The 11,485-nt window shown below is 39.3% G+C and overlaps 2 protein-coding genes across 4 annotated transcripts; one reads left to right on the top strand and one right to left on the bottom strand.

The window, feature by feature from the left end:
* Positions 1 to 2,210: 2,210 nt before the first annotated feature.
* Positions 2,211 to 3,899, top strand: LOC112169256 (60S ribosomal protein L38). Its single transcript, XM_024306269.2, has 3 exons — positions 2,211 to 2,368; positions 3,302 to 3,485; positions 3,665 to 3,899. Exons 1-3 carry the CDS (start codon positions 2,366 to 2,368, stop codon positions 3,685 to 3,687), a joined length of 210 nt encoding a protein of 69 aa, XP_024162037.1. The 5' UTR covers positions 2,211 to 2,365; the 3' UTR covers positions 3,688 to 3,899.
* A 756-nt stretch (positions 3,900 to 4,655) lies between these two features.
* On the bottom strand, positions 4,656 to 10,894 carry LOC112169310 (putative disease resistance protein RGA1). 3 transcript variants are annotated; one of them, XR_002924619.2, is made up of 5 exons: positions 10,757 to 10,894; positions 9,595 to 10,589; positions 6,644 to 9,446; positions 6,257 to 6,329; positions 4,656 to 5,026 (listed from the first exon to the last, which is right to left on the bottom strand). XR_002924619.2 is itself a non-coding variant. In XM_040509195.1 (4 exons), exons 2-4 carry the CDS (start codon positions 10,148 to 10,150, stop codon positions 5,011 to 5,013), a joined length of 3,375 nt encoding a protein of 1,124 aa, XP_040365129.1. In that variant the 5' UTR covers positions 10,151 to 10,589; positions 10,757 to 10,894; the 3' UTR covers positions 4,656 to 5,010. The 3 variants fall into 3 exon arrangements, 1 of the variants encoding a protein (XP_040365129.1); XM_040509195.1 differs by lacking the exon at positions 6,257 to 6,329; XR_005802042.1 differs by lacking the exon at positions 10,757 to 10,894 and having other exon boundaries at positions 6,644 to 9,732.
* Between the last annotated feature and the right edge of the window lie 591 nt (positions 10,895 to 11,485).

Genomic DNA, 11,485 nt, shown 5'->3' with positions numbered 1-11,485 from the left:
TCACAAGTTGATCGGACGCTCAAATCCGAATCATCAAATGGTCCGAAACCGTAAAAATCACAATATATTCATACGATCTCCAAAAATTGCATATTATATATCATAACGCTCGTATTGACGAGTAAAAGATATATAATAGCAGAAACTATCTCTTACATGGCCGGAAGGCCGCCAAAACGCAGCCACAGTCGGCAGTGCAACCACCCTAACCACCACCGGCCAAAACTCAAAACTAGATTAATCCAACAGTCCAAAATGTCAAGAACATCAAATAGATCAACTTTAATACATGGGGTTCAAGCCAACTCGGCCTAGATCGCCGCCACAAGCAGCCATGAACTGTTCACCTTGAGTTGATCCGATTTCGACGTGAATCGATCCAAACAAACACCACAAATCTATCAAGGAGACTCCTACGAACTCAACCAAGAAAACTTGATGCCGTGACGTCGCTGGAGCAAGGATTTCCGATCGGGTCCAAATACCTCAAACTTTGCCGCCTTGCAGTGCCGCCGTGGAGGAGAATCGCCTGTAGAGGCCACCACAGGGAGGAGCGGAACAAGGAGGCGAGTCGATCTGGAAAGTTTCACCTGTAGAGTTCACCGGAGTTGCGAGTTCATCCCTGGTCGGAAAACCGGGTCAGTCGAGGGTGAGGAGAGAGAACGGAGAGTTTCTGAGTTTCCGGTTTTGGAAACTTCTGAAAATAAAAATGGAAATTTCCGAAAACGAAAACCCCTATATATATAACTTTCCAAATTTTCAAATGCTTATAACTTTTTCATACTAACTCCGATTCCCGCGTTCCACATATCCACGAACTCGTATCCACGCGCTCTACAACTTTCGTGAAGGAAGTTTTCGGAGAATATCAACGTATTAAAAATCAACATTGAACTCCCCCTAAATCCACACTTTTCGAATAAAAATTCGTCCGAAACACTTCCACTCCGTCCACGAACCACAAAACCATAATATTAATTCTGGAAAATCCTTCGAAAATAAATATGAATTTTCGGGGCATCACAGGGCCTCCTGCTCTACTCAGTTGATCCAGCTTATTGATGGTACGCTGGGTAGGTACATTGAGACTGATCTAGCGAAGTTTTTTACTGGTAGGCTTCATATCTGGGTGGTGGCAGACCTTGCATAGCCGCTTTTGTTCAAGCGTAGCTTTACTGTGGTGATATCGTGGTGTAAGTTATTGACGCATGTGAGGAAGCGATGTGTGGGGTTGGCATTGTTAATAGAGGAGGCGATAGTACTAGCATCCAATGCTGGTGATGACTATTTCAACTCATTTAGAGTTTCCTAACCTTACTGGGGTTGCTATCGGTGCCCAATGTTGACTTCAAATGCCCATATTTACTCACCAATCTAGGCTACCGTACCTCCATCTAGTCTCTCTCTAGTCAGCAAAGAAGAGGGAAAGAGGCAATGTGGCATCCCCAAAGAAACTTAGACTGAGCTTGATTGTGGGGAAGCTGGTACCCTTAGTTTAGTATTGGTAAAAGAGAGTGCAAAAAGGGCTGTGGTTCTGAAGCGTAAAGTTGGTCGACCTCGTGGAACCAAGAATAAGACTCCTTCTGCCCATAGGGTTGCTTGCTAGCTGCTACTGTTGAGCAAAAATCCACTCCGAGTAGTAGTAATCAATCTGCTTCGAAGAGTGACAAGTAGAGTAGGTCGAGTGACAAGGTGCGCAAGAATTCAAAGAAGGGTATCAAAGCTGGTATGCTAGATTTTTTTTTTCTTCCCCGAGCAGCATGCTAATTCCTCTTGGGAAGGAGTTAGTATTGGTTAAATTTAGTACTCTATTTTAGGTTTCTTTGTGGGTTTATGGTTTGTTGGCTTCACCTATTTAACATTTATAAAAAAAATATTTACTTTCATGGTACCACAGTTGAGTGTTGAGGTGGGCAATTGGATAGAAGATGATTTTTCGTTGGGAGAGCGAGGTGTTCCTGATGGTCTATAAGCTCGCTTCAGTATGTTTCAAATAAGTAGTATTTGTCTAGTTTAGATTAAAGTTCCAAATTTAATGATGTAGTATATATTCTGGGTCTGGAAAATTGATGCTATATATATATTCAAAGAGATAAAATTGATTCAGCACGGCTTTTAAAATTGAAAAGTGGGGTGGTTAGAACAAACAAAATGTGGAATGAGCCCCATGATGGTACAAAGTAACTAAGAGCCCATGGGCCTCTTTTGATATAATAGCAAGGCGCAGGGACTAAACGGGCAAGTAGAAGATTAGAAGAGAGTAGGGTTTCGCTACTATAAAGCCTCGTCTCCCAAATCGGCTTCAAGTCCTTCCCTCACAGAACTCGCAGCCTCCAGGACCAAACGCAACCCCAAACCCACCAAAATGGTACGTTTTTCTCTCTTATTTTCCCGATTTCAATCTATATAATGCTTCTGTCTAAGATTTCGATTTAGAGAGAGAGAGGTGGGTTTTGTTATGCTGTAGAGCTTTGAGATTTCGTGTAATGGGTTTGTATTGTATATTTTTTGTGTGGCTTTCAGATTTCGTTTTAGTTTGATGCTAGCTAAACAAAGTAGGAGCATTCTGAAACAGTGCAGCGATCTTGGATGAGATATATATATTTTTTCTTTCTGGTTTTATTTACAGTTTAAAGTGGGATTTTGATTTATGAAGAAAGAGGAGAAAAATCGATTTTGAAATAATAGCTAAGAATGGTGTTAATGGGTTTTAGTCCTCTGTTCATCATTTGCATTATAAGGATGGCGTCAGTTAGTGTTGCTCTTGTCTTTTGGAGCTCAAGTAGGTGATATTGTGTTTGGGTTAATACAGTTATGGATCTGGGAAGATGTTATTTTGTGTATGCCTTTGCTGCTCTAGACCCTATGTCATTAAACTATGGACCTTCTTGTTTGCTATGAACTGCATGATGTAGTAATTGCTATGAACCTTTTTCATATTATACGCTCCAGACCTTGATGATCTCTATTTTAACCCAGATTATAATACAAAAGGTGCCTTTTGGCTTTTCAATTTTCACAGTTTATTGGGATACATCATCTCTCTTTCCTGTTGCTGACTATTGAAATATAAGATTAGTGTTTTGATATGAACCCGCATCTGAAAAACTGGTCTTTATAATCTCCTGTTTCTGTCTTCCCCAATTATAGCTCTTTGCTAATATCTGTTTAAAACACAATTGTTATTTTGTGTAAATGGACATTCTTGAGAGTGAAATTTGTGATAGTTAATGGTTTCAAGTGCGTAATTGACCGAGTGTAATGTCTATGATTTCTAATTACTTTGTTTCTCTGCCAATAGCCGAAGCAAATCCATGAGATCAAGGATTTCCTCCTGACTGCAAGAAGGAAGGATGCCCGTTCTGTGAAAATCAAGAAGACGAAGGACGCAGTCAAGTTCAAGGTTCGATGCTCCAAGTACCTTTACACACTTTGTGTGTTTGATACTGAGAAGGCTGATAAGTTGAAGCAATCCCTTCCTCCAGGTATGCTTTTATCGTTTATTTGTGCCATTTATTTTGGACTTTTACTATTAACTGTTTTATATCTGATTGCTTCCTGAAACCATGCAATTCTTATATCTGCACGTTCGTAGTCAGTGAAGTTTCTTCTTATTTCGTCAACTCAACTGTACTAACAATTTTGTTTTGCTTTCTTATTATAGGTTTGAGCGTTCAGGATCTGTGAAGAAGACTTGGAGTAGTGATTTAATGAATGCCATGTAACCTTTTGTTTTTGTTTTTGAGTTTGAACAATTCATGGCTTGATATTAGCATTGTTGGTGTTAGATTTTATTCCCTGATATGGGTCTTATTAGACTTGCTTTATTATTTAGCGGATATATAATATTCAATGCTGTTTGGATTTGTTGGGAAAGGTTAATGGATCTGTTGAAACTAGGCTTTTCCTTTCAGAGCTTTAGCATCTTGTTGAGTTGTTGTCTTGTGGTTTCATGTCATGGTGTCATGGTTGGTCACTTATGGTAGGTAATAGTAGGCACTCTGTTGCAGTACTGGCGTTAATCTGCTTACCTCGGGCTCCGGATACCCCAAGGTCTATACAAACCAGATTCCAAACAGAAGCAGTTTCTGTTTGGCATGCCCCGTCCCAGTATTTCATATTGCGCATGTATGCAGGTAGTCTAGCAACCACAAATGTATACCCTTGTAAGCTACACCCCAGACAGATTCTGCCTTTCTTTGGTAGGCAATTTATTCTTCACTAAAAGTCATCTGAACAGAACCAAGTTTACTTCTCACTTGGCAAGGGCCATTCTTTTCAAATTGGAATTAACATAGGATCTTCCTGTTAACCAAATTTTAACCATCTTGCAGTGTGCTACGGTTTGTATGAGTTGATTGTGTGTGTTTTTTCGTTCGCCCTACTGCTCTTTTTACGGAGGCTGATTTCTTGACCTCCAAGCAAATAATGCCTGGATTTTGCTACTATTCTTCTTAGTAGGAAATCCATATTGTAGCAAGATTCTTAATAAAAGAAAATGTCTCGAGACTGAGACACTGATTGTAAAAAGATGATCATGTCAAGTGAGAATGGTGTCCGTGTTAATGTGACAATGCCCATACATATCAAAATCAATCCAATCTTACACACGATAAAAGAAGACATGCATATACATTACGTAAGTGAAAGTGGGAACTATTCTACCGTACTGCTGTCTCTCAACAAATCAACAATTACAGGATCACCGTTAATCATCCAAAGCTTACTACACGATGTGTAGTTCATATCCTTTCAGTTTACAGATAATTAGGCAAATCAAACTCTACACACTATTTTCCATTTCATTTCAAACTTTCTGTACTGACAGTGACTCACATAACTGGTAAAATCATTAAGGAGATGAACAGGGTCAGGCCTACATCTCTTCAAACAGTTCATTGTACATCTGCCCTCTGCAGATTGTTCTTCTCCGTCTTGGCAGCCACCTTTCAATAGAAGTGAGAAGAGGATGCTGGAATCCGCACTCAATAGGTCAACGAGTTTGGGTCTTCAAATATACAAGAACCTGAAAATTGTCATAAACAGCAACAGTGGGAACGAATGGGTGGGTCAAATATACCAAAATTGAAAATGATATTTGAAACGCAAATCATGAATTTGATGAACTAGCATAGAGTTTGCTTTTCATATAGGCAACATCTTCAATGTGTATGCCAAGGCCTCATACTAGTTTTCACAAGTCTTTAACACCAGAAAAAGTACAATCACACCAAGGCATTTGCAAAAGTCTTCTTTTCTCTATAGCTATGCCTCAATTCACACCTAGGAACTTGTTACATCAGTAATTCAGTGGCCATTAATAGTAGCTAAACGATGATTGCTGAATTTAAGCCCTTATTAGCTTTCATCCTGTAGAAACTTCAGGATCAAGGCCATTGTTTACGTCAAGCCATTTAACTCTTCTCGAATCTGAAATTTCGGTAGGAAGGTGATAAAAGTTGTAGCAAGCACCAGACCCCATGTTTCAAAACTCTAAGTCTGCAGTTAATAGATCTCAATATGTGGGTTGAGTTCCAGTGAAGTTTAAATGCCTCATTCATTCATATGATCACACTTTCGTTTTTCTTTGTTGTGTGTGTGTGTAGTTTATGGCATCTACTTTGTACAAATCAAAATTAGAGAAAGTCCTTAAAAAATCTGAGGTCTCAAGGAATGCAGGCAATTGGGTTAAGATTCTGCAAGTCAATCTGAAAGATTTATAATTTTCTGGTCATAACTAAAATTAAAGAACAAACTTAAACTTGAAAATTTGTTTAAAGACCACTATGCAATAGGTTTCTTTGTTTACTTAGGAGTTGGGATTCATCCTGATTAGACTTCATCCTCTTCTTCTGCCCCATGGTGTTTTCAAAACCTGCTAATAGAACTCATTTGTTCAATTTCAGAACATTCTTATGAAAACAAAAGAGTTTTTAAAGCACCTATTCATGAAATGAATTTTTCAAGCAGGCTGTAATGTTCTTCAAATTGCTGACACATTTTCTCATTCATAATACGAAATTTGTTTCTCCTGAATCCTAAGATTGATGAAGGTTCCAACACCCAATTGCTTGATGACCTTGAGATTCTTAGGCCAAATAACAAGTTCCATCTAATCATCATCCAGAGTCTTACCACAGAGTAATATTAAAATGGAAAAACAAAACCATTTAATCAAAAGACCAGCAGATAGCTCCTGAACCAGATATACATTTACTGACACACTTTTGAAGTCTTTATGATAATAAAAACGTAACTAGAGAAACAAAGTAGGGGTATTAACAGTCTTTATGCTGTGAAGGCTGTTGATTGCTTAGTTGCTCATGCCGCTGTTGAACACAAAGCAATGGTAAGTTGGTAACTAGAACGAATGTGAAGCAATTATACATATACATAATCTAGAACGGTATCAGATTGGGAAATGAAACTCTAAACTCATTTCTTGTGCAGTTCATAGATAAATGGCTAGAAATAGACTGATAATGACTTGTTCCTAATTGAAATTACACAACAAAAGGAATTAATATTCTGCGATCAATTTATCCATCTAAATAAAGAATTCAAGGGCTCCAGAGCCAGAAGCAGTGACGATAGCCATAGTGATAATGCCGTACTGATGATGATGAAAAGAGAAGTTGCTTACTGAGCAGATGTTTGAGAAGACGATCCGCCTGAGGTGCTTGCTTCGCTGGATTGACAGACCTGAGGAGAACTAATGTATTTATGTGGAACATGAGCTATTTTGAACCAATCCTCTCCACTTCCTTGTCTGCATCTTTGCTCAAGCTCGGGACATTCTTGGATAGAGAGGTACTGGAGTTTAGTGAGATGCTTTAGACCTGCCGGCAATTCTTCTAAATTAGGACAAGCAGATATGGTCAAGGATCTAAGAGAGTCAAGATTCTCAAACCATTCTGGCAAAGCTCTTAGATTTGTGCAGCTACTAATTTCCAAACAGTGTAGTGTCCTGACATTTTGTAAGCCATTTGGCAGAGAGTCAAACCAAGGACAGCTCAGGATAGTCAAACTTCGAAGGGCAGAGAGGTGTTGCACACCCTCTGGAAAAGAATCAAGACTTGGACAATACATAATGGTCAAGTGTTCAAGGAATGTCAAATGTTCCAAACTTGAGGACAAGGAAGTCAGACTAGTGCAGTTCTCAATGGACAAAGTTCGAAGGGAACTCAAACCTCCAATAGCACCATCCGGCATGGAGATTATGTAGTGACAGTCACTAATCTCCAGTGATTCCAGAGCTTTGAGGTTTTGCAAACTGTCAGGCAGAGACGAAAGATCTTGACACCAACCAATGGTCAATGATTTCAGACTAGTAAGGCAATTTCCCATCTCCAAAGGCAGTGAACAAAGCTTGGGGCATGACAAAATCTTCAGACAAGACAGATGAGCTGATGCAATAAGTCCTTCTGGGAGAGAGGATAGGTCTGGAATATTTTCCAAGACGAGCACAGAAAGTAAACTTAAATTTGCTATGGACATCAAACGTAGTTTACAACCGCGCAACTCCAAATGTTGAAGAGATTCAGAGAATGGTATATGTGCTAACTTGGGACATCTGTTAACCGTTAACTTCCTCAATCTCGGGAATGAAGTCATGTTATTTGCACTCGACCACTCTTCCATGTTGGATAAATCACAGAGAGATAACTCTTCAAGTGACAAGAATGGTATGCTGGTACCATCACCATAGAAATCTGCACCAACGTGTTTCAGACAATCCATTCCTTGCAAAGAAAGAGTTTTAAGCATCAGGAGATTCCCAAGAGCTGGAAGATTCTGACAATTTCTACATTCCTTCAAATAAACTGCAGTTAGATTCGGGAGAGTCCAATCAGGAAGTCTAGTTCCTGGATACCCATTTATAACTAGCATCTTCAAATTGTCGTGCGGTTTCAAGGCTTCAAGAATTTCTTCCACAGGGTCAGAATTCTGTGGCACTGTCTGTGATACTGAGATGACTGCTTCTTGTTGGGCTTTAGGTACTTTTATCATGATTGATTCATCCACATCTTCGCCTTTCCAATGTAGTCCCAATGACTCGATATTCTCTTTCATCCTCAATCCTGCTGATTTCGCTTCTACTGCCTTGGTTACATTTTCCAAGTGTGTGAGATTCAACGTGCCATAAAGATTCAAACCACCCAGCTCAAAGGCCTCGCCGTCGTAGCTAATAACATACAATGGCAATGTCTCAAGTTGATGTAGTTCTCCAAAACCCTTAGGCATCCGAGTCAAACTTCTGCATGCAGTTACATCAAGATGTCTTAGGCCTGTCATGCCTCCCAAGTAAGGCAAACGCTTCAGATTAGGGCAACCAAGTAGGTTTAAAGTCTGCAGAGACACGAGTATCCATGCCATGTCATAAGGAAGAGTGAATATAGGTGTGTAAGACAGGTCAAGATATCTCAAACATATTAAGTCGCACAATGATTCTGGCAATTTGTGAACATCACAACTGTTCAGATCTAGCATACGCAAGTATACAAAACTTGAACAGATTTTATGAATGTTCTTTATCAAGCCAGATTCTCCAATAAATAACAGACTTCGCAGGTGTTGTGCTTCATACAGAGCTCGTGGAATTGTAATTGCTCTATATCTATAAACAACAGAGGAGTGGCGAATATTTTCTAAACTCTTTGGTTGGAGACCATTTTCAAGTATCACGGTTGTGTCCCCTGCAACATACTGTGAGAGGTCATGAATGACATCATTCATTTTGTACCCAATTACACCTCCACCATCACATCGATCTACTTCTTGAAAGAAAGACATCCACAACAAATTGGTGAAGTAGTCATCACCAACATTTTCAGGTCGCTTGCACACGTCTTCCCCCAATAATAAGCCTTCCGCCATGCACATGTGAATTAACTTGTGCTTGCTGAATTCATAACCTTTTGGAAACATTGAGCAGAAGGCAAAGCATCTTCTAAGATGAAATGGTAGATAAAAGTAACTCAACATCAGGGCAGGAAGAATGTCTAGTTCGCACACATCCAATTTCCAAAGTTCAGTATTTTGCACAGACAACCACTGTTGTTGATTTCTTTTGAAGCGCATTATACTTCCCAAACTTTTTGCTGCTAATGGCACACCTCCACATTTTCTGACAATCTGCTTACCAATTGGTAAAAGGTGTGGATATTTCTCTTCTTCTCCTCGCCCAAAAGCCTGTTGCTTGAACAAAGCCCAGCAATCCTCCTCCTCTAAGCCCTTCAAATAAAAAGGGGAATTTGGAGAGTCTGTCATGAGTGCGGTTTTTGTATTGCGGGTGGTAACAATGACTTTGCATCCATCAACACCCCCTCTAAACAATGTCCCAGTCATTGTGATGCGAAGTCCAAACATCATCCAACACGAGGAGGTATCTTTTATTGTGCAGCAGACGCCAAAGCTGAGACTGAAGAAGTTCAATGTCTGAGAACCTGCACTCATCATTGGTTACTGACTCGATAATTGTCTTCATGATCTTCTTGACATTGAAATCATCAGAGACATAAATCCACATCCTAACATCGAAGTTTTGGATTACTCTCTCGTCATTATATGCTAATTGAGCAAGAGTGGTCTTACCAATTCCTCCAATACCAACTATTGCGATACAAGATGCATATCCTTCCTGGTGAGCTTGAGAAGACAGCAACAGTTTCACGACCTTATCTTTGTCTTGATCTCTTCCATATATCTGTGACTTGATGACAAAAGAGCTAGTCTCCCACACGGAAGATCGACGATCTACCATATTAGGCCTTGTAAAAGTAAACTTAACAAGTCCCTCATTTACAGTTGTTTCTAATGCCAGAAGCATCTCTTTAATGTGGGAAGCAGTCTTAAGATCATCAAGTTGATAACGACTGCTAGGGATCATACCTTTAGCAGTCAAGTAGTGCAGTCCGTCCTCAGCATCATAAGCTGCCTTCTCGAGCTTTGACAACCAAATTTTGACAGCTTTGTTGGAGAATTGTTGCTCTTCCGCATCCTCGAGAGTAGGTTGAATCAGCATCAAGGTCTCTCTTAGCCTCTGGAGGTTGTCCTTGAAATCCCACAAGTCAGCAAACTTTTCTATGACAGGGGATGCTATTCTGTCAAAGATCACTTGCAAAGCTGGGGATACGACCAGGTCTGCCATTTCTAGCAGCTAGCAAAAGAACTACTATCAAGGCTCGGATGAGATGAGAATGGCTGGAGCCGGAAATGCAATGGATAAATTCTGAAATTGCTACGATGGTTGACTTGAAGCCAGGGCTTTTCAATCTTAGGTCTGTAGACCAGTAACTTACAGAACATCCCTCGATTAGAATATTCTGGTCCTAATGTGAACAAGCACTGTCAAATCTGGTAATATGTATTTGTATATTCAAGCACATTTGACAGTGCTTGTCCACATTAGGACCAGAATATGCTAATCGAGGGAAGTTTACATATACATCTTTGTCAAAGCCTTAATGTAGTATGGACAACTTTGTCAAGATGGGTGGATATGTCAAGATTGCTGTGCTGCACTTTGTCAAGATTGCTGTGCTGCACAAGCACATCATCCGTTTTTTGCCGAGTCAAGCACCATTATCCTACATTTGGTCATGACGTTTATTATTAAGAAAATGCAGTACTGGGTTTCACACTAATAATGTTCAACTTTCTTGAAAGAATACTGTTGTAAAGCACCCAGAAAAGAAACAGAATAATTCATGTTTTTCTTCCATTCATTCTTGAATAACAGTAAATGTAAACCTACCCGAATTGGGTTCGACATCAGCCTAGTTCGACATCGGTGAGATCCCGAGCCTTGACGGCTAGGGTTTGGGAGGGAGCGGAGCAGAGTGCTCATCTCTGAGTTCCTTTTTTTTTTATAGAATTTTGTCTCTGTTTTTATTTTTCTGAATATAAATTGATACCCGAAGGCATAAGTAGAGATATATATATATATATATATATATATATTTTTTTTTTTTTTTTTTGAGAATGTAGAGAATATACTTTGACAGGTGTGAAATAACAAAAATATTATTAGATTATAGATTAATTTATAATGTTTTTTTTTTTGAAAAACTTTATTATAGTTTTTAATATATGAGGGCATTATCATAAATAGCAATATAATTAATGATACATAAAAATTACCAAAAAAAAAAATCTCAAGAATATTAACCTGTTTTCATTCGAAAGTAAAAATAAATATAAATAAAACTTTTTTGCACATGCGTTGCTTATACAGGTGGCAAACGAGACGATAAGCACGAATACGGCACGGATCAGGCAAGTTTAAAAGCTGCCAAGTACGGCTTAAGCTTATTAGTGGCTAAGCACGACTCGAGAATATTAGAATAACCGATAACGGGTCGGGCTAGGCCTAGGATTATTAATCCATTGGCCTGGCCAGGTTTGAGCCTTTTATGTGCCCGACACAGTCCGAACAAGACATATTGTGGGCCGGCCTGTTAACAATACAAAATTTTATTTTGTT

The sequence above is a fragment of the Rosa chinensis genome, chromosome 6 (genome assembly GCF_002994745.2).
Source record: "Rosa chinensis cultivar Old Blush chromosome 6, RchiOBHm-V2, whole genome shotgun sequence".
NCBI classification, from domain to species: Eukaryota; Viridiplantae; Streptophyta; class Magnoliopsida; order Rosales; family Rosaceae; genus Rosa; species Rosa chinensis.
This window is presented reverse-complemented; position numbering and strand designations above follow the sequence as displayed.

Coding starts and splice junctions, on each gene's coding strand:
- LOC112169256 (XM_024306269.2), top strand. Junction 3,486..3,664: donor GAAGCAATCCCTTCCTCCAG/GTATGCTTTTAT, acceptor TTCTTATTATAG/GTTTGAGCGTTCAGGATCTG.
- LOC112169310 (XM_040509195.1), bottom strand. CDS start 10,150: ATGGCAGACCTGGTCGTATCCCCAGCTTTGCAAGTGATCTTTGACAGA. Junction 9,447..9,594: donor AGTTGGTATTGGAGGAATTG/GTAAGACCACTC, acceptor TGATGAGTGCAG/GTTCTCAGACATTGAACTTC.